We start from the raw sequence: 22163 nt of genomic DNA, 5'->3' as shown, positions 1-22163 counted from the left end.
TTCCCTCCTCCTCTCAGCTATTTTTCTGGCATGGTTCATGCTGAGGATGCCAGGAGTGTGGTTGAGGCTTCCTGTGCCTGCCCAACTCTTCCTTCCTGCTGGCAGATGGTTTACAGATGCTCTTTTGCTTCCTCAAGTGTTCATATCAAAGAAATTATGGAGAAAGGAAAGGAACACGAAGAGAAAAGTGTTACATTTCTACCTATTGGCTCGCAGACCTACCAGCTGAAAGGAAGAAACTGAAAAACTGAAGTCCTTAAATGCTTATAAACTGCAGTTGAAAGCTGCCTGATTTGTTTTATATGCAAAATCAGCTCTTGTTGACATTTATAAGCAGCATAAGGATGCGGTCACCCATGTATATGAATAAGTGCCTGAGATACAAATGTACTCCCTCAGCCTAGTCATTTACTGATCAAAAAGAGCCATGTAGCACACTTATCCCAAAGGCTGCAAAATAATATGAATTACTGTGTGACAAAAGCTTGGCCTCTTAAGTTTGACTCACAGTAAGGTTTTGTTAACTAGAGCTATGTGAAAACTTAACAATTGAAATATTTCCATCACTTAAAAAAATGCCACTGCTGACCTTAATGGGCTTTTTTTTGTGGGCTCTTTTGTGCACAAGAAATTTAAAACTTAGGCTGTTTGCAAACTGAAAGCTGAAATGCTGACCTCATGCATGCAGGCTTTAAAGTTTGATCAATTACAAGCTGACTGGAGCAAAGATCACATTGATTATTTCCCTATTGTTCTCCCAGGGGAGTATGTTTATATCTGGCATGCCCAATGCACCAATGTGCTAACCAAGGAGTTATTGGAAATGATCCCATTTTAATAATCTCTGTTATTTGTACTGGGGGTAAAAAGTATTTTTACTCCAATGCATTTCACTAGGCAAAGAGACATCTTCTGTTTTAAACTGATGTAGAAAAGGTCTCTGATTATGTCTGGTCCCTGCCTTGCTTTATGTGTATTTGCATTCTTGGTCTCCCGATTGCTAAAATTAAAGGTATTATTTACCTACCTCACATGAATTTTGGAAAGATCAGCAAACTTGTGTTTGCCAAAGTGCCATGAGGAGTCAAAAGAGGTGAGTGTGGAGGATTTATTTTCTGTTTTCTTGCTGGACCTGCATTTTCAGTCACTTGCCAGGTCCAGGGTTGGTGAAGGCAGGCAGGGGCCTCTCCAGCACTTCGGATGGCCGTGGGATGCAGAGATACTGTATGACCATGAGCCCCAAGGACCACAGTGTGGCAGAGAGGGGCCAGGCACGGAGGTGCTTTAGGCCCTCAGGGGCTGTGCACTGAGAAGGTTGTCAGAGATTTTGCTGCAGCAGTTTTCTCTTCCAGCTCTCTGCCCATCTGTGACCCAACTCACAGGCTCTTACAACATCCCTCCCATGTTGCAGCCATTTGTGATCCCGAGCTCTGTGTGCATGACAGGAGTAACACCAAGAAATAACAATAAGAGTAACAGGGCTCTGCTTGAAAGCCTTTCTATTTTTTGAGTGGTGACCCACAAATGTGCTGTGTTTGCTGTTCCTGGCACATGTTTGGGCTGTTGCCCTTGTGCTGTGGCAGGTCCTGCCTTTGCTGGACCCTGACATGTGCTTCCCTTGTCCAGCCTTTCCACTCTTTTTTCTCCTGCACATCTCCCACATCTCTTCTGTTAAATCAAGCTTATTAGTAGTAATTACATTTGGGCATTTATGGGAAAAGGGATTCTGTATCTCAGTTTGGGGCATTTACTTGCAAACTGGAAAATGCTCAGGCAGTGAAGGGTGGCTGAAACGTGCTGCTGGGAGGGCTGGTGGAAGAAAGCTGACTTTGTCTGGAAGATTAATTTCAACTTTGTTGAGACTCACAATCCCTTTCTGTTAGATGGTGTAGGCAGAGCCCTAGATGCTTAAAAGCAAATCTTCAGCAGCATGCTTACTCTCTTACATCAGCCCTTCTCTCTCCTTTTACTCTCATTTGGGGGAACAATAAACAAAGCAGCTCACTGTTCCCGCCAGTGCTGGGCTCTCCTGCACGCTCCCGGAGGAGCAGGGAGGAGCATCTGCTCTGGGTTTCACTCCAGAGGCCCAGACCCAGATAAACCTGTGGCCTGTACAGGTGAGCTGGGCTAAGAGCTTGTGGATGCCCAAATGGGGCTGCCCTTGTCTCTCCCTCCTGCCCCAGCACTTGCTGAGCCCTTGCCAACTGGCCACAGCCTGGCTGGGTGGCTGGTTGCTGACCCAGTGGACAGAGGGAGCAGTGCCCCACGGGGCTGGGGGCTGCACCAGGCTTTTTGTGGAGCAACCAAAAATTCCCTGTGCTACCAGCTCCTGTGTCACTCAGTCACACACACGTCCCAGGTCAGTGCGTCCCAGGCCAGAAAGTGGGGAGCTGCCTACAGCAGGGTGCTAAGGAGCCTTGGTGTCCCAGTCAAAGCAGAATGGTCCTGCTTCCCCATCCCACCTTCCAGTCCCACAGAGGTGCTCCCAGGGAACTGTGCCAGCCTTGATCCTCACTGATCTGGTGCCCAGCAGAATAACCACTGGGAAATTCCCCCTGCAGTGGATGGGCATCTGCTGGGACCAGGAGTGGGACCTCTGCCTCTGTGGTAGGTCTGCTGCTGGTGACAGCCCAGGAGAGCAAAGTGCTTCAGAGTAATATTTTTGAGAATGGCAAATAGAGCTGACTCAAATCTTTTCCATTCACTACAAAAAGTGAAAACTGTGTCAATGAAGAAGGGACCAGTTTCTGTAATCGTGTGGGCACTGCAGGACAGCAATTCCACTTCAAATGGCAGAAGATGCCTGAGGAGTCAAGGAGCAAGATTTTCTGTCCCTTACACTACAAGAACAATTTAAAAACCTCACAGCTCTCCCAGTTTCATTCTGTGGCTCCCAGGGTGGAGAAGAGCTACTGCAGAGTAGGCCAGAGGAGTTGTCTCATTCAGGGTGATTTAAAAGAAAAAAAAGAAAACCCAAAGTGTTTTGCTTTGGGATGAACGAGAAGGAGGAGAGAAAGAAAAAGCAGAAACATGACTGGAATGAGAAGGCCACATTTTCTGCTGCTGCCTCAGATTTGAAGGATGTCAAATGGACAAGTAAATGCCAGAACCCATAAGGCTGCACATTCATCAGGGAATAAGGTGATTAAATACAGGAGCTAGGGACAGGTACACACAGTCTGGCAGAGACTTGCCTGAGCAAGTGGTTGAAAGTGGTTGAAAACAAGTGGCTGTAAGAATGAATTTAAAACATATTTCCAGGAAGAAAGCACAGATAAAGTAAATGCTATTTCAGTTTATCAAGGACTTATCCAGAGTTCATATTCTGCCTGTCTCATGGAAATGACTGAAGGATAGAAGTGTTGAGCTGTAGCAGCAAAGTGTTACCAAACTGCTGCTTTTGAAACTTTTGAAATCATATTAAAGAAGGTTTGTTAGATCACCAGAAAAACACCCAGAGACAGGCAGCAAGAAGTGTCTGTGAGAAGATGATTTCCCCTACCAAAGAGAGGTAATAGAAACTATTAGGTAGAAATGATTTGCCTGCTTTTTGGTTCCCATTTGCTGGACAAGTGCTTCATAGTGAGATGAAGTGGGCAGTCACCACACTGGTTTACACAAGAGTGGGGGCTGTTGCTGGAAACTTTGCCTGTAACTCCTTAATTCACATATGAGCTGTCTGAAATGTGCAAGAACTCATTTGTCACCAAAATAGACAACTTCCCTGTTTTTCCAATTTGTTCCGTGTCTGGTTTTCTTTCTAGGTAGAGCTAGACTTGGAGGCTCCAGGTAGCCCTAATGTCTTGGCTCTGATTTTAATTTCCTTTAATATTGAATGAGAAGATGAGCTCTCATTTTCCAAGCTGATTATTGGAATCTGCAAGATCATACTGCAGGATGTCTCTCCCATTCTTTTTTTTTTCAGTTTTGGCCTTTCCATTGGGAACACCTAAATAAAACAGGGGCTAGACAAGAAGAATATCAGGAATTCACTTCAAGAGCATGTTTTCAGTTATGGTTTGCTTTAAAAGGCTGGAAAAAAGAGGCAGGGTTTAAAAGGCTGTGTTTCTGACCCTTCCTGTATAGCCCATGATGAGGCTCCTTTAATTCCTTGCTGTTTTTACTCAGAACATATTAATTTCATTTTTATTATTTTGCCATGGGTGAGGTGTCCATTCATTTGACAGTGTCCAGGTGGAGATTCTCAGGATGTTCTCTGACAGGAAGACTAGATGTAGCATCACTGATCTTCAGTGCTTCAAGCACACAGCCTGTTAATGTCGCATCATTGGGACGTTGAGCATAGTTGAGCAGGAGGCAGCAGAGATGCTGTGGTTCACCAGCACTGTGCTGGCTTTATGTGTTGTCTGATCTGCTCCCCAGGCACAATGCAGGGCCCTGGGGGGACCATGCTCCTCACCAGGACCCTTCTGCTTTGTGGGACATGTGTGGCTGGAGCCTCTCACTGTTGTGTGGTCTCCTGGTGTTTTTATGCCTTTCTGAACCAAAACTCTCAGGAAACAAAGACCAGTTCTTCCCACACATGCACCAGAAACTGAAAACAGACAAACTTTGCTAACTAGCTTGTTTCCTAATTAGTTCTTTGCATAATAATCCAATAACATAAACAAAGCATTAAACAAACTAATTCCCTTCCCCTTAACAAAAACAACAACAACAACAAAATCCCAACCCTTGAAAGCCCAAGTCTGATTTCAACTGTGAGAGAAAAGCTGAGGCTACAGCCTCCAAATAAAGTCACCCCATCTGGGAACCACAGCCTGGGAGGGTGACAGGGGACACTGGCACTATGGCACGGGCCAGGGTCTGCAGCTCTGACCAGAATGTCTGGGCAAGCTTAAGGAAACTTGTTAAGCACATCCCAGCCCAGCAAGTCACCGTTTTCCCCTTGATTTCAAACCAGTAGGTATCAGTCAGGGAAGGCCTGTGACTGCCAGCTAAAGGTTTCTTTCCAGCTGCTGTGCTGAGGGCAATCAGGGCCCAAGCAGGGCAGTTGAGTGCTCCACTGTATGTCCAAACCAGTCAGAAATTTAATTGTTCAAGGGTGCAAAGTAGGCACAGCATGCCACTCTGTTATATTAAATGTGTCATTTAGCTGTCTTTGATGTAGACTAATAAATGCTCTGAGTGCTTTATACCTTACCCTTCTGCTTCCTAACTGAGAGGTGCTGGCTGGAAAGGATGTCTGGTTTGGGACTTACAGCCAGAGATCAGAAGATATGAATTGAGACCCCAGATTTGAAAAACAACAGGAGAAGCTGATTACACCTCCTTTTCCCACCACCCCCATTTTTAATTTTTTTTTTTTTTAAAAAGAGAAACCCCAAACACCAGAAGGGCAATCAGGGCACCCAGCTGAGCTCATTCAGCCCAGCCCTGCTGCTCTAAATAAGAAGGATTAGGGCAAGCAAGAGATTTATCAGCCCAACTGTGAGAAAAAGGGTTTAAAGGCATTAGGTTGCTTGAGCTTCTTGGGGTTAGCTGCTGTTTTTTTTGAAAAAAATAACAACTTTTTACTAGGTGAAATTGATTGATATGTTTTATGAAGAAAAAGAATTAACCCAAACTATGCTGCTAAATAATTGTCATTTTTAATAGTTTGGGTTTTTTTTTAACAATGGGAGGAAAGAAGAAAAAAAAACAACTGTGAAAGACTTTCCAGAAGATTTAAGTATTTAGAAGTGGGACAATAACAATAAATCACAGGGTGCTGGCCCTGTTACAGGTGATGCACGTGAAATGATCCAACAGTTTGTGCTGTATTTTTCTCTTTGCAGGGAAGCAATAAGCCGACTGTGTGAAGCCGTGTCAGGTACAAATGGAGCTATAAAAAAGAGGAAGGTAAATACTGTTTTAGCTGAACGATTAATTTTCTATATCTGCTTTTGATAAGCTGGATACATGGTTCCCTAACAAGCTTCAGTCCATGCTGGAGTTTGTGCTTGTTAATCCACCTGAATTCAGTATAATGTGGAAGTGCTTGTAGGGGGTTTAACCTGCTCAGTTTGGGGCCCAGGGCATTTTCTTTGGGACAAATGCTTTTAGCAGAGTTCCTGCTCCTCCCAGTCCTTGCATTGCTTGGTGCTTGACCAGTTTTGGGTTCTTAATGGTAAAATGACAGAGGGTTTGGGTTTTTTTAATTTCAAAATGGAGCTTATTCACTGGAGGATTCACTCATCTTACCTAACTTTTATTTCTATAGGTAAAAAATGACACACAACTAACATGGCAGCATTTAATGGGCTTATCACTTATTTAATGGCTGGGATGCAGTGAGGGGTTATGTCAGTGGTTGCTGTTGGATTGTCCCCAGTGGGAGTTGCTGATTTGTAACTGTGGGGTTTGGAAAGGATGAACATGTTCATGAAAAATCAACACAAAAGACAAAATGTATTAATTTACTCAGAAATGCTTCAACCCTAAGAAATGAAGCAAAGTTCAGGCTTGGGAATTATTACTGAATGACTGAATCAGCTAAAACTTTTAGCTCACTAGAATTTTTCTTTAAAACTTTTCCCATAAAAAAAACATGCCTACAGGTTTTGTATTCAAAGGTACTTGTTATTGCCTTTGATCAAACCATTATCCTTGCTCCATTGAAAGTCTCAATAAGATACAATAAAATCTGCTTGACTTTGATACGTTTCTGCCCCTGAAAGATTCGGCTGATCCCCTCTTTATTTTGTTGCTTTGTTCAAAGCCTCCAGTGAAGTTTTTGTCTTCAGTGCTTGGCAAAAGTAACCTTCAGTTTTCTGGCATGAATATAAAGCTGACCATTTCAACAAGCAGCCTCACTCTGGTTAATGTTGACACGCAGCAGGTAGGATACGTATGAATCTGTGTCCTTTTCTCTCCTTTTGTGGCTTCTGAGGGAAAGGCTGGGTTCTTCAATGGGAAGGTAGCATCCTTTAGTTTTCCTGTGCTGTGTCTAGTTCTGGAGCCCTCAACACAGGAAGGACATAGAGCTCTTGGAGCAAGTCCAGAGAGGGTCCACAAGGATGATGCGAGGGCTGTAACACCTCCTATGAAGAGAGGCTGAGAGAGCTGGGGCTGTTCAGCCTGGAGAAGAGAAGGCTCCAAGGAGACCTTATAGCAGCCTTCCAGTGCCTTAAGGGGCTACAGGAAAGTTGGGGAGGGACTTTTTACAAGGGTATGAAATGACAGGACAAGGGGTAATGGTTTTAAACTGGAAGAGGGTAGATTTAGGTTAGACATTAGGAAGAAATTCTTTAGTGTGAGGGTGGTGAGAAACAGGAGCAGATTGCTCAGGGAAGCTGTGCATGTGGAAGTGTTCAAGGGCAGGTTGGATGGGGCTCTGAGTAACCTAGTCTAGTAGGAGGTGTCTCTGCCCATGCAGGGGAGTTGGAACTGGTTGATCTTCAAGGTCCCTTCCAACCCAAACTGTTCTATGATTCTGTGATTAATTACATGATGCCTCTGAGTTGAAAGATGAGAGCACTGCAGAGGAATTGGCCATGTAGCACATGCCCTTTTTATTTATGATGGTGTCTTCTATGGGGAGGGCTCTTCAAGCACTTCACAGACTGTTTCTCCATGTGTGTGTCTCTGCCTGTACAGTGCCTAATAAATGAGGCACTACTCCAGACTGGAGTTTCAGACAAGTCCTAAGGGAAGAAGTTGATATAATGAGTCAGAGCTTGGCTTTAGTGTCGTTCAAAGCTATTTTACATTTGGGTAATATATGTGCATAGTCAGTTATGCTGTGTAAAGTCTCAGGGCTTCATTGAGATGTGTTCCCGAGAGCCTGGATGCAGGGGTGTCCTCCCTTCTTGGCATATGCAATGAGGAGCTTTGTCCTGCCCACCTAATTCCTCCATGAGCTGTTGGCTTCAGCTCCCAGCATGATCTTGCCCAGGGCCAGCAGTGGGTTTTGCTCCAAGCTGGAGCAGGGGAACATGAGGGAGATAATTTTGGCTCTCTGGCTCTGAGGTATCACAGCACTAAGCTGATGCTACCTAAGGGTCAGGCAGCTCTTGGGATTTCACCAGAGCACAGAGGTCTCCTGTCCCTTGGGCCCTTATGCCAGGAAAGGTCTATGGCACCAGCTTTCCCTTCCTTTCAGGTACAGCAGCAAAGCCCTGGGGGTTGGCAGGTAAAGTATGGTCCTTCTAACCTATTCCTGTTTGTAACAGGACCTAAAGTTGGCTGAGCAGATCTCTTTCCAAATGCACTAATGTGCCACATGTGGGCCTGCAGGGGACTGTCTTGAAATTCTTTCTAGGTCTTTCATTACTAGTCCTTTGCTAATGGAAATGCACATTTATTCTATTCTTGTGTTGCCACCGTGTTTCACTGTGTTCCCACCTGTGTAACCTATTGCACTTGATTCTAGAAAAAAACCCCACAGTTTGTCTCCACAGATGATGTAGTGTTTGAAACCATGAAATGTTGATAGTAGATTTGGCTAGTGACATCTCTACTAGATGACAGTTTGATGTTAGTGCTGAGAGAGAGTGTGGTCAGAGTATGGGTGGGGCCTGTCCATAAAAATACTACTGCTGTGTACACCAGACACTTAAAGAAATAAAAATAACTAGTTTTTTCAAGACTTTGTAAATGCACCCAGTAGAATTTGGTGGTTGAATTAGTTCTGAAAACCCTTTAAGGAAAATTACTTAGATGTTACTGAACATGAAAGGGTAGTGTCAAATATTCCTATTTTTATCTCCTTCCTTCACAAATTATATGTGCATGTGTTAATGGATTAGGTTATCTAATTGCTTGTTCTATAAAGATACATACTTTGCTTTTTTTCTAAATGTGTGGCACATCAGCATGTTTAATTACTTTGTCATGCTTTTCAGATTATTGCCAACCATCACATGCAGTCCATCTCATTTGCTTCGGGAGGTGACCCAGTAAGTATTGATTTATAAGATATACTCCTGCAGGTATAAATGAAATTATTATAAGAATAAAAGTACCTGCAAGTACTTTGCTTCATCCCTTTCTATCCACAAGCACTAACTAATCAATCACACTTCTGGATCACAACCAGAACTACAAGAGAACGGAGGGACTGAGACTGGAAAGGAGACTTAGTGGATCTCTGATATATCTGTACTTTTGCCATTCTCCATCAGTGAGCCTCTGTTGACTCAAAAGCCCCTAGTCTTAGGGACCTAAAAATAAGAACACACCAACATAGAAATTGCATCAGTTCCATAGTCCCTATAATGCAGTATCTGTCTCAAAAGCAGTCAGCACCAGCACCTCTAGGCAGCATTCTGCCTATTCTGGCTTTATTTGAAAGCCAAGTCATCCATGCATGTACATAAACATTACAAGGAAAAAAAAAAAAAGGTTCTGCTCCAGTTACTTTAATTTCCAGTTGCTCTCTAGATCTAATTTATATTCAGACTGTATCCTAAAATATTTATGAACTTCTAAGAAAAACCTGAAAGGAAAAGGAAGCAAGTTGAGTTCACTAAATGCATAAGAAACATTTAGCTTGCTTTGTTTTAATGATGGTAACTTTGGAAATTAAAAAAAAATAATTCATCTAGGACCAGCTCTGCTGGCCCTAAGACCTGCCTCTCATATCATTCATTGTGAATTATTAAATGATTGTTCTTGTGCATATTGCAAATGGAGGCCTTGTTTCCTGCCAGCTGATTGCATCTTCCCTCAGGAGAGCCATGCCTTTAAGCTGTGAATTGCATTTCCCCATCCCTCCTTAAAGATCCAAAATAACAAAATGCATCTTTAATAATTAAAATCATGTTATTCATTACCTTACTATAACACTGAATTATCAAGTGGCTCTTGCAGTATGACTAGAAATGTTAATTTTTCTATTCTGGTTCCCTTTTCAGTTTCACTAGAAAAAGTGAGGATTATTTTAATGTTGGCTGGAAAGAGAATCTCAAAAAGAGAACTGATTATCAGAGGTTATTCCATCTCAGCAGCAGCATTGGGGTCCAGAGCAATTTAAACTAGTTAAAGCTGGACTAAAATCGGGCAGCAGCGATAGAGATCAGATAACTGTTGTATTCTGCAATATTTAAAAGATCAACTTTCCTCTATGATGCCTTCAAAACTCAATCTCCATGCTAAAAATGTGGAATATTCTGACTTGCCCTCTGCAGTGTTTTGACACTATTTTATCTTCCACTGATGCTGATAAGGACTGTCCCAGCTAAAGGCTGTAACGGGCAGTCGGGCAGCCCCAGCATGTTATGCAGGGGAGGCTTTGAGCTCCGTGGGAGCAGCACTGCCTGCTGCTGAGGCACCACTTGTGTTTCTATTCCTGTTACTGAATTTGGAATGAAAAACACAGTTTATTGCAGACCAAAGAATGCCAAATGGTCTTAGTGCATTTATTACAAGGAAGAGATTCTAGGACAGTCAACTGTGTCAATAGCCAGCAGTGTGTCACTGAGCCTTCCTTTAGCCCTTTGTTTTCTTTGAAAGAAACATGCTTTTTCAAGCTAAAACTATCTCTAGCTATAGTCAGTTGATTTGCTATGATGTTAAGGTTGTTCAAAATTATAATTTTAAATATATTTGTTGTCTTCTTTCCTACAGGATACAACAGACTATGTTGCATATGTGGCAAAAGACCCTGTTAATCAGAGAGGTATGGAAACAATTTTCAGGCTGTTGTGCATATTTGTATGACTGCTTTATCTGTACTCAGGCATTGCTTGAGTTTTAAAGCAGGAACAGCTCAATATTCTTTAAAATTTCTGGCTTCCCTGTAGGGATATAGGTGATGGTATGCAGGCTGTGGCTGTAAATGTTCTATTCTTTGTGCAACTCTGTGAGATTCTGCAGGTCAGACTAAAGCTGTACTAGCTGCTGGCTCGGTGCTTAGGTAGGAGCCTTCCCAATCCAGTCTTGTCTTGGGAGGAAGGGCAGAGCCTGGCAAGGTGTGTGGCTGCCGTGCTCTGGGACAGCTTCCAGATGAGGGAAAAGGTAGTTTGTGAGCCTCCTCATCTAACCCAGACTTTTGGGTATGTAGCTGAAAGGCAGAGTTGGGTATAAACTCAGGTGTAGGAGACTTTCTTTCCCTTTGGAGGCTAACCCAGGGGATAAAATCCCCTTCCATCACTCGCATTACGTGCTTGTACTACAAGACAGACTGGCCTTTGGCTGCTTCTTTTGTGCCAGACAGTTCTCAGAGCAATGGTACTGAAGTCCATGAAGTTGATATAGTGGCAGCTCCCAGGAGAGCTCACTTTTTAAGGTGCTATGGATGGCTTAGAAAATCAGGATGTTTTCTGGAGGAGCTGGGCTGAAGCCCTGCAGTCTGGCCTGCCACCTCTCTGTAGCTCCATCACTGCTGTTTTGACTAACTTAGGGCACCCTGCGAGTTCACCAAGTCCTGCTGTTGATGCTGGGGTCTGCAGACCTGTTATACCCTGGGATCCTGCTGGCGGCTGGTCCAGCACCATCCCTGAGTGCCATCTCATGGTGGCCCTGTAGAAGGGAGAGCTGGTCCTGAGCACAGAGCACTCACTGCTGGAGTGAGTTTCCTGAGGTTGTGTGTGAGAACAAGGACTGGTGGCAAGAGTGTGGTCCAGCCCCAGGCTGCCAGAGCCACCCATACTTGTGTTTTAATGCTGTTTCACAGGAAGACTGCCCACTGGCAGGGCTAGTTCTCTCCTCTGCTGCTGTTGACTGCCAGATAGGGAGAGAAAAGGAGATACTGGGCCGCTCCATGCAGGAATTACAAATTGAAAGTTTCTTTTACTGAGGTATAGGTTGATATTATGACTAAAAAAATACCTAGAGCAACTGTTTCCTTAAAACATAAAAAATATCAGTCTGTATAATGTCTTAAAGCTATCATTTCATGTCCAGCTTTCCTTCTGTAAGCAATATAGCTTGTCTCTCTATTTTTTTTTGGTATAAAGTACATTTACTTTATTAAAGTCAGGTGTCTCTTTGCAGCTTGCCACATACTGGAATGTCCCAATGGGATGGCACAGGAGGTGATCAACACCATAGGCCAAGCTTTTGAGCTCCGGTTCAAACAGTACCTGAAGAACCCATCTAGCCTGGTTACATGTAATGGAAGGTCAGCACATTTTTGGCCCCTTAACTGGTGGTTTCCTTCTCTTTAGTACTTTTCAGGAAAACAATATACTCCAAACAGTGATCCATAAATAGATGCTTTGGATACAATTTCTGGACATTTGCTAATTGTAATATATGCTGTATGTACAGAGTATAATGGACTAAAATGATCCTTGAGGTGCCTTCAAACTTGGTATTCTGTGATGATTTCCATGACATTTGTGCAGGTGCGTAACACAGAATTTAGCTGCGTTGTTCCTTGCTAAAACAACCTTAAGTCATGCAAGTAAGTTGAACAAATGTTCAAATTACTATGCCCAGGTAAGGTCAGCTCTATAAATACTACACGTGCACCCACACACCCAGAACTCAGTCCTGACCTATGCCAAGCTTAAGCTTGCTGCAGCTGTGGAAAATGTGTCATGGGGGAAAACCCCATTGTAATTCACCTTTCTACTGTTATACTCATGTCCTGGCAGTGGCCTCAGATTACACTTGATGTAACTTAAATTCAGCCTTGTGTACTGAAATACCACCACTTGGCATTTTAAAGTGTGACACCCTGTTCTCTGCACATTGCTCAAAATGTAGGGCCGAGATTAATTTCTGAACTGCAATTCCCCATTTCAATTGCCCTTCTTCCATTGCACTGGGGACACAATTCTTGCTCTGATTTATGGCTCCCCTCATAGGTTAGCCACGTCGATTTTTCTCAGTCTTTTCTTTCCAGTACTGCCAAATTTGATTGCTTGTTGGCTCCCATGAGCAGGTAAAGCTGTAATGCTGCTTAACTGCATCCTGAGCTCTCACAGTCACTGTGGGGGAAGTGAGAACAATGCCTGACACACTACAGCAGAACTGGTTTTGTGACAGAACAGCAGCCCCAGCTCCAGTTTGTTTATTTCCTTGTATATAATGGTTCAAGCCATTCCACTGCTAATACTGGTCTATTTTTCCTGGGGCCTTTCCTATGAGACTCTGCTAGGTTATGCCACAAGTCAATCAGAGCAAGGAGACATAGAGGAGGCTAATTAGATTCCCTCCTTGAACCTAACCTGCAGCCAGCCTTGGAAAATGATCTTCAGGCAGAGAAGTCGGATATTGCTGTGTGAATGAGTCACTCGCTTCCAAACTACTATGAATCACATAATCAAATACTTGCACTGCATATCACATAATCAGCTACTTGAACTTTATCTCTTTCCTGCTCGAGGCCTTTTATCCAATTATATTCTTGTTAAACAGAGAAGTAAGATTTGAGATGAGCTTTTTATTTCGGGACCGGAGATAGCACAGGAAGCACCTAGTTGTTTTGCAGTGCAGCAGCTGTGCATTTAAACTCTCATCATTCTGGTTTGGCTCAAGAAAAACACTGGGCACTCTCCTTTGTGCCATTCAGTGTTTTCTTCAAGCTGACAACAGACTGGTTATATTGATTATTGTTATTAAAACCAGGGTACATTCCATTCATAAAAATTATTTTTTTCTTTTTTTTTTTTTTTTTTTTGTAGCAGTATTTGATTTTTTTTTTTTAGAACAGTTGCAGGTTTATTTACCTAAATGCTGTGAGGTTTTAGTTTTCTCATGTAAGAGGGAAATCTTTCTGCCCCAGAAATCTCTAGACTTGCACAGCTGAGACAAGAAGCCAGAGGAATTGGTTTTATGGTCTGCCTTTTGGTTCCCTTAAGGAACAGTGCACTGACATGCTTCTCTTGAAGTTTCAGTAGCTCTTGTATTTTCAATTCAAAGAAAAGGGATGGGGGCTGCGTGGGGCTAAGAATGACTGTACTTCCCTTCACCCCAAACTGTGATGAAGCCATTTTTAATTCAGGAAGAAGTAAATGGAAAAATAAACAGCTCTGAAAGTTCAGGCCCAAAGCTCTTTACAGCCTCCATATGGCGAGTCTGTGTATTGTGAGATGTGCAAACGCTGGGGATGTTTGCCTGCACTAGAAAGCAGATGATGACATCAGTTGCTTTTTTTTTTTTTTTTTTTCCTTCAGAAGGTTTTTTTAACTCGCAGTAAGTAGTCCAGGTAGGATTGAAAACACTGGAATGTTTATATTATTGCTGGGACTCCAAGGTCAGCCTCCCACTGGTGGAGTGTTAGACATGCGAATGAAAGTGCAAACAGACCAAAGGGCTAACTGTCTAACACAGTGCAAAAAGCAGCAGTGCTTGGTAAGTACATCCTCTACTGGGATAACTATTTGCTGCTGTGGATGAGTAATAAACTGTTACTGTGGTGTAAAACATGGCATAACATCAGAACCACGTCCTGAGTATCCTGGGAAAGGGGTTTTTAGGCTACATTTAATGACTCTTAGTACATAATTGAATACAAGAGCACTTTCTGAATATTAACTGGTTTGTCCTTAGAGTACTTTTAGGAGACCAAGTGATATTCCCTTGTTCACTTGTTAGCAGCAAGAAAAAAATAGATACAGATTTAAATGGCTTGTCTCAGAACATCTGCAAAATCTGGGACCTCCTGACTCCTGATGCTGTGATCTGATAAATATTTCATCCTGTCCATTATTCTCTACAGCCTATACATACAACATTAACTGATTGCAATGTATATACAATGTTAATTACCCTTGTAGTGTTTCAAGAGGCTCTGTTAAATCAGCCACAGCAGCAAAAGATGTAGATATCTGTGGCTGTTGTCTGGGATAGTGGGAAATAAAACCCAGCTGGGGAGTAAAACCAGCCAAGTTCAGACTGGCTGCACAGACTGAAACCTGCTGAGTGAGTTTTTGGGAACACCAGTGTGTCCCAGCTCAGGGAGGCAGGCACCACTGCCTTGCACAGAGAGCGTGCACTCAGATGTTGGGATCCAGCTGGTGCTAAGATGTTGATGCTCCCAAGTTTTATTTGTCTCCACCTCCCCAGCAGTTCTCTAAAAAGGTGTTTGACTCTCTCAAGTTGGTATTTGAAGATCACCAGAGCTGCTGCAAGGAGTTACCCTGCAGTATGTAAATGCAAACGCCTTTTTTCCATAGTGTGTTACTTTGTTTTTCATTTAAGTTCCGATGACCTTCTAATGCTGCTCAGACAACACGGTTACCATTTCACTTTCAAACCATGATGTCTGTAGTTATTTTTCCTTGGTTTTAAGGCAAGGAATGTTTAAAAGAAAATCTGAACTTTATTACCTAGGTGTTACATTCTACATACTAAACCTTACATACGTAACTAGGCAGTTAATGGTCTCTGTGAGCTTGGAATATGTCCAGACATGATGCCCTGTAGAAAGAAGAGTATTAACATGAAATATTCTTTGAGAACTAGGATTTTTTTCTGGTTTAGTTACCTTTATTCCAATTAACTGGTGCATGGATGTTTTAAAACTACCTGAGCTTTCTAAGGGACTCCTTTACATGACTGTTTTTTACAATTTTTCCACAGGCAAGCAGCCCGACATTCATCAATATATATGAAAATTGCCCAGATGAAAACAGAACTGTGGGTATGTGCTCTGTTTCCTTTTCATACATATGCAGATTTAACCAAGGCTGATTGTCTGGAAGAGCTGCCCTTTGGCTTACAATACAATGGTGAAAAGTGTTCTGCTTAGTGGGTCATTTCTAGTTCCCTAGATGAAGGGCAGATAAAAATGCCTTACAGCTTTTCTAAAGGCCTCTAATCTATCTTCATGCCTGCTGGCAGACTTACTCATTTTACTTGTCGTGATAATGTACAGTAGCTCTTTGTTTTGTTGTTTTTTTTTTTCTCTTTCATATTCGTCGTTGCTTTATTCCCTTTCATACCCTTTGAAAAAGGAAGATACTTAACTGCTTATCAGACTCTGAAAACATCCCTTCCCCATACTAATGCTTCATGAGACACAAACTATCAGCATTGGGTGGCTGGGAGACTGTGCCCCTGGTTTCTGTGCTGCTGGCTTCTCACTGTGACTGTGCCCTTCCCCTGCCTTGGGTGGCTTTGAGTCCCAGATCAATTTTCCTTTAGCAAACCCTTCTCTCTGGGATTCCAGGAGATCACCAGCCTCCATCCCTTCCTGGGCTTCTCTTGCCACAGCTGGTGCCCGAGTGCATTTCCTCAGCTCATCTCTTTCACTGCATAATGAGGTTCTTTTTGAGTTCCCACCTGTGCTGCTCTGAAGTGATCCATTGCACTGCCTGCAGGAGTTAAATCACAAATAACGCAAGAAATTGAATGAAGGAAAGGAGCATAAAATGGTTTTTATAAAGAGAGGATGAACAAACAAAAGAATGAATGAATAGATCTATGAATAAAAGGTTTGCTGAAGAGCAAAAATATGCATGCTATTTGGCTAGCTGAAGTGCTATTATTTTCATGCACTGCAGGGGATGTTCTGTTAGCCTGTTCCGAGGCTTGGATCCTAACCTGACAGATGTGGTTTGGCTCTCCAGGCAGGGCCACAAAGCAACGACCTCTTCCATGTTCCCTGCTCCACCAGAATAGCAAGAGAGAGAATTGTCCAGCTTCCTACAAGCTTTTTTGTGGTGCAGAGGGGAAGGAAAGCCAGCATCAATGGCTTGTGTCTCTGTAGAGTCAAATGTATTAATTTCTTTTCAATCAGTGGGGGGTTTACTACTGACATTGAAGCTGAGCTGGATCAGCATGCAACATTTTTGAAAAGTTCATTCTAGCTCATTTTGGACAGTGCACCTTGTGCCTTCTAGCCATAAAGAAAAATAAGTTCATCCACCAATTTTTCTTTTCCTTCTCAATGACTTCAGCATCTATAAGAACAACAATGTTCCTATTTCAGCTTTCAGAGTTCTTTTAACTTGAGTTTAAAAAAAAAGGCAATCAGTGCATCCTATATACTAATTGCAGGTAATTGTGGTGAAAGATCACGGAAGACAAAAAAAGAGGCACCATTATTGAAGCCTGCCTACAAAACAGATCTTTTTGATGACCCTTGTTACATCAACACACAAACCTTGCAGTCTGCAGTCTGTACAGCCCGTGGTACAGCAACAACACAGACCCATGGGAGCCCCCTGCGTCAGGACAGTAGGTTCCCATTGCATTCCCTTATCTTTCTAAGCTTTGAGAAGAGGGGGTTTTGTCATTTGTGTGCATGGAGAAAGATTTTGGCAATATCAAGTATAGAAAAGACAGGGGGAGTAAATCTTCCCAGTTGGTTGTTTTGCTTGTTAAATTCAAGACAAGGGGGACTAAGGAGTAAAAGCAGAGATTGTAAGCAAGCAGAGTAACCTCTTCTGTCACTGATGATAATGAATAGTGTCCCACAGGTAATAATAAGCAAGTCTTTAAGATCATGTAACAGCTTGAGATTGCACCATACTTCAAGGAAGAGGGTTCCCTTGCCTGCTCAAGATCTTAACCACTCTAAGGTGGAAGCAGCCTTAGATGCCTTTGCTTCACAGGCATGCAAGGTCCAAGTGGGATTGTTACAACCATCTTTTCTCAATTCTTGTATAAGCCACCACTGAATCTCATCCAGTAATTTCTGAATCAAACTGTTTGATCAGCAGACTCTATCAAATGTCAAATTAAGTCTTGATTCACAGACTCAAAGTGGTGGATATCTATTAAATAACTATATAGCTCCTGCTGATTGTTCTCATTATTGAAAAAAGTTTGTTTATTAGCTTTGCCTTTTATGGCTTCCTACTGAGTGCTTTCTGTGGCAGAGCTGGCTCTGCACAGGAAAGTGGGCAAAGGACTGGACAGAACTACAGTAAAAGGAATCTGTGACCAGTAAGACATTTCAAGCCCAGGGCTCTAATATGCTCTGAAAGGAACTGGCTGTAACCTGAGGACCCTTAGGTTGCACAATTCCATTGAAGAAGCAGTATCCTCTTATTTTCCTTAGAAAAATCCTGTCTGTGAATAATTTGCAGTCTGACTGGCTATATCCCAAACCACCCAGTTTTCTTAGTACATTCAGTAATTGTTCGTTTTTTTCACAGCAGATGCATCATAATCCTTTCCTTCTGGCTATGTTGGCCATGTTGTGTTACATTCCTGCACATAGCTGGAGCCACTCAACACGACTCTCCCAATGATCCATGACAATCTCTTCAGAGCTTGTTAAGGAAGAGGGAAAAACTAGATTTAAAAAAAAAAAAAGGGGGAGGGCTACTACCCAGTAAAAAAAAATCTTGTTTTCACAGGGGAAAATTTGACTTTAATACAACCAAAGAAATACAAACCCAGAACTGTAGAGCATCAGAAAAATTCCTGTTTCCAATCCCTGTTGCCTAGCGACCCAAGGCTTTCCCATCGAAGGTATGGGAGGAGATGGTGGGATAATTCTACCTAATGCACTGGAGGGTGTGAGCATTCATGCGTGCATATTATTGCAGTCTGTAAGGCTGGTTTGATCACCGCTTGAAAACTGAACCATGTGAATGATTTAAAAGCTGTTACAAATATTGTCTTATATCCTTTTAGGATGAAATTCTAGGTAAAGTGTCCAATTCATTCTCTTTCATTTAATTGTAGAGTTACTGGAAGCTGTTCAGCAGAATGCCACAAGCAACACAGCTGGTCTCTGTGTTCTGCCACAAATAAAGCAACAGCTAAAGAATGAAGATTGTTACCATGGCAAATTAAACAGGAAAGCAGCAGAGAGCCTCTTAGTCAACGATGGGGATTTTCTGGTGCGAGAGAGCACATCGTCACCTGGTCAGTATGTCCTCAGTGGACTTCAGGGAGGGCAAGCAAAGCATCTGCTCTTGGTGGATCCTGAGGGCAAGGTATGAAAATTTCATATCCTGAAATTTCAAGGCTACTCAGATATTTCAGTCAAAATGTATGGATGCATTCCAGGAAGTGGAACCGATCTGATTCCATTCAGTTTCATTTAAATCTTGTCAGTGAATTCAGTAGGTTTGAAAGTTCAATTCATGAATTTGTAAACACTGGAGTACCATGGAAGGAGATGCAAGGTACTTAAATATTGTTGTTAGTCCAGGTGCTGATAATTAGTGTATGCACTTTAATACATCCTTTGAGTTGTTATTATTATTCTGCTAGAAAAATAACCCCAGCATTAAGTAATTATTTTGATTAGTAATGCACTTTTGGATACAGAAAAAGTAGAGCTGGTTTGTTGCCACTTCAGTTCTACTTGCTTCTGCTGTAAGAGCTCTCCTGAGCGACATCTCTCAGAAGAGTAAATCAGAAAAGTAATCCTCAGTGGGATTTAGGGGAAAATACCTCTTCTGTATGTCGAAGAAGAGGTCTGAATTGCAGTCTACAGGCTAAAGAGCCTGCTCCAGTGAGTTGAGTGGCTTCAATGCCTTTTGACTTTACTGCCCTAGGCTCACATCCAACCAGTGACAAGCACAGTCTAACCATAAATGTGCTCTTTTGTGTCTTTCATTAGGTGAGAACCAAAGACCATATATTTGACAGTGTGGGTCATCTTATTCAGTATCACATGGAAAATAATTTGCCAATCATCTCTTCTGGAAGTGAAGTGAGCTTGAAGCAACCTGTAAGGAAGGAGAGTAATGTGGGACACATGCAGTGTCACAAATAACCCCTTGGATCTCACAAATCCCAAGACAATTCGTATCTGAAAACTGTACTGAGAACTTTTTATTATGAAGACAATTCAAAAAAGCATAGACTGCACTTTCTGCTGCTGTTTCAGAAGATACCCTTTTGTGTGTGTATGTATGAATATATGTATATGAGTATATCTATGTAGATCCAGAGAGATCAACAAGCATAGTTATATAGATACATATAATCTTAATGAAATTACACCTTCAGAGTGTGAGATTCATTTGTGAGAAGGTATTTTAGACATGCACAAATGTCACTTTTTTAAGGTCGTACTGAATCAGTAACTATTTAAAAGCACAATTTAACCTCTACATGCAAAAGCTCACTTGAACAAACTGCTGGAACATTAGTATGTGCCTTTTAGGATAGAATTATTTGAAACCAATATTATTTATACTGAATTAGTTTTGGGCAGTTAAACAAATGTGTCTAAGCTTTTAACTATTTGCCAAAACGAATACACTTTGAATATTACTGAAATGTCATCTGCTTTTGATAGACACTAACTGTTTCATTTTGCTTGTAACAGCACTTTACTAGCAAGTCATGTTTGAAATGAATAGCATTCACAGTATAGAAAGGTTGTCTGGTTTCTTAATCATTTTTTACACTGTCTGACTTCTCAAAGATTTAAGATGACACAACATTTGCAAGGTTGTAATTAATATATGTAATATAATTTTGGAATAGAACTTGTTAAAGGACAAGCATGCTAGATCCTAATATTTTTGTCTTGCATATGATTTTACTGTTATTACCAATTAATACTGGAGACATCTCTTTTTAAAGGTAGGCTATAAATATATTTTCATTGATTACATAGTTGTTTACAAACTAGAGAATCTGAACAGAACTAATGATACATTTTTGAGAGGAAACTATTTAAAAGACTGCTTGAACTTTGCATGTGCCCTTATTCAGTGTTCTTTCCAAAACAAGATAAAAGTTTTTCCTTTCTTCATGTAGAGCTCGTTTGTTCGTAAACATGGAAAAAATTCTTTTAAAGGAAACCTATAATTTGTTTTGCCACAATAAATACTCCAAATAAGAACAATCCTATATTCAGAGTGAACAGTGATTTCTTGGGCTTCCTGCTGGAGAAACAATGCTTTAGTAAGTAAGTGAAGAAAGGGGAGGAGGGATTCGGGGAATGAACTGGTAGTTTGGGTGACAGCCTGAGAAAGTTGTCTCTCTAAGATAAGCAATGTCTTCTGGAACTTCTGGAGCAGGGACGTTCCCTCTGTCTCCCAGCCCACCAGCTCAGTTCCGTAAGGCAGAACTGTTGTGGAGTTCTGCAATTGCTGGAAGACTTGACTATAAAAAATACATTATGTTCTTTTTTCCTGTGTTCGTGTTAAATGGGACACTATAGTAAGAGCTCTTTTCTCTAGAAAACAAGAGGGTTCATTTACACATACAATTATTCAAGACATGAGAGGACAATACAATGTAAAGAGTCACACTTAGAGCTGACAAAAGACATCTTTATTCTGATCCTCAGCTAATCCTTATAAAATGGATTTCATCCCTTAATACTACCCAATTACATGTTCTGGAACGCTGAGAAGCTTTAAACCAAAAATGTTTGCTGCTGCATTTTTTGTACGTCTGAAGCATAACTGTGAAGGAAAAAAGGAAGAAAAGGGAGCCAATTGGGTGCTAGTGCAATGAACAGGTATCTCAGTCTCTTGATGTGAGAGAGAGTCCAGCAGATATAATTCAGACACAAACGCATCCAGGCCTTACAGACAACAGACATTTTCCTAGACTAAAGTACATCCATTCTTCTTGAGCTGGCCCTAGGAACTCAGTTTCTGGTTTCCAACGTGAATGTGCCTTCACTCAATTATTGATGTGGCTTCTAGTGTCTGGACCAGCCACCTCCTGTAACCTATCTCCTCGTGTGGAGGTCTGAGAAATAACTTTTTTTTTTCCTTTTAAGCATAGTTACCTGACCTCTGGAGGTTTTACAAAATACTGTTATTGAGAAAGTTAGTAGGAATTGTCTGGCACAGTTATTTATTTTTCCTTTTTACATGTTTCATGCCTGAGAAAATGCTGAGGACACCTGGTTAAGCTCTGGTGTAATGGTTACCAGGAATCCCTGAGAAAACCAGCTGATTTTGCCTACAGTGTCACATCTACGAGGCACAGGATGTTTGTTCTTCTCAAAGCTGCTGTGAATTTAGCACGAACACGGGGCTCTGTTCGCTTCCCTCATAAAAGCGATTTAACAAAGGACTGAGGCGTTTGTGCTGCGGGGGTGTCACCAGGTGGAGCTGTTACGGGCCTTGCTCGTCTCTGAACACGCTCACGGTTACAAAACCTGGGTGGTTTGGGTTTTTTGTAACGCTCGCTACACATAATTCTGAGGGAAAAATCAGTTTCCCCAGAGAAACCGGTAACTGCTACAAGCCCTGGAGCGGTGCCCTGGGGAGCGCGGCCGGACGCGGCGACGCCGTGAGCCCCGGTGCCAGCGCTCGCCATGACGTCACCGCCAGCCCCCCGTGACGTCACGCGGCGGGGCTGTGACCTCACGGGGACACCCCTCACCGACCCCC

The 22163-nt window shown here is 42.2% G+C and overlaps 1 protein-coding gene across 1 annotated transcript in view; it reads left to right on the top strand.

Moving 5' to 3' along the window:
- SHC4 (SHC (Src homology 2 domain containing) family, member 4) overlaps positions 1-20123 on the top strand; it is a 28472-nt gene extending 8349 nt beyond the window's left edge. The window contains exons 4-13 of the mRNA XM_009994551.1: positions 5799-5862; positions 6722-6841; positions 8847-8900; positions 10570-10621; positions 11938-12054; positions 14147-14244; positions 15475-15535; positions 16894-17073; positions 18532-18785; positions 19418-20123. Of these exons, the coding sequence (XP_009992853.1) occupies positions 5799-5862; positions 6722-6841; positions 8847-8900; positions 10570-10621; positions 11938-12054; positions 14147-14244; positions 15475-15535; positions 16894-17073; positions 18532-18785; positions 19418-19573 (1156 nt within the window). The 3' untranslated portion in view covers positions 19574-20123. The remainder of the gene's footprint in view (positions 1-5798; positions 5863-6721; positions 6842-8846; positions 8901-10569; positions 10622-11937; positions 12055-14146; positions 14245-15474; positions 15536-16893; positions 17074-18531; positions 18786-19417) is intronic.
- The last annotated feature ends 2040 nt before the right edge of the window (positions 20124-22163 follow it).

The sequence above is a fragment of the Chaetura pelagica genome, unplaced genomic scaffold (assembly GCF_000747805.2).
Source record: "Chaetura pelagica isolate M959 unplaced genomic scaffold, ChaPel_1.0 scaffold222, whole genome shotgun sequence".
In the NCBI taxonomy this organism is placed as follows: Eukaryota; Metazoa; Chordata; class Aves; order Apodiformes; family Apodidae; genus Chaetura; species Chaetura pelagica.
This window is presented reverse-complemented; position numbering and strand designations above follow the sequence as displayed.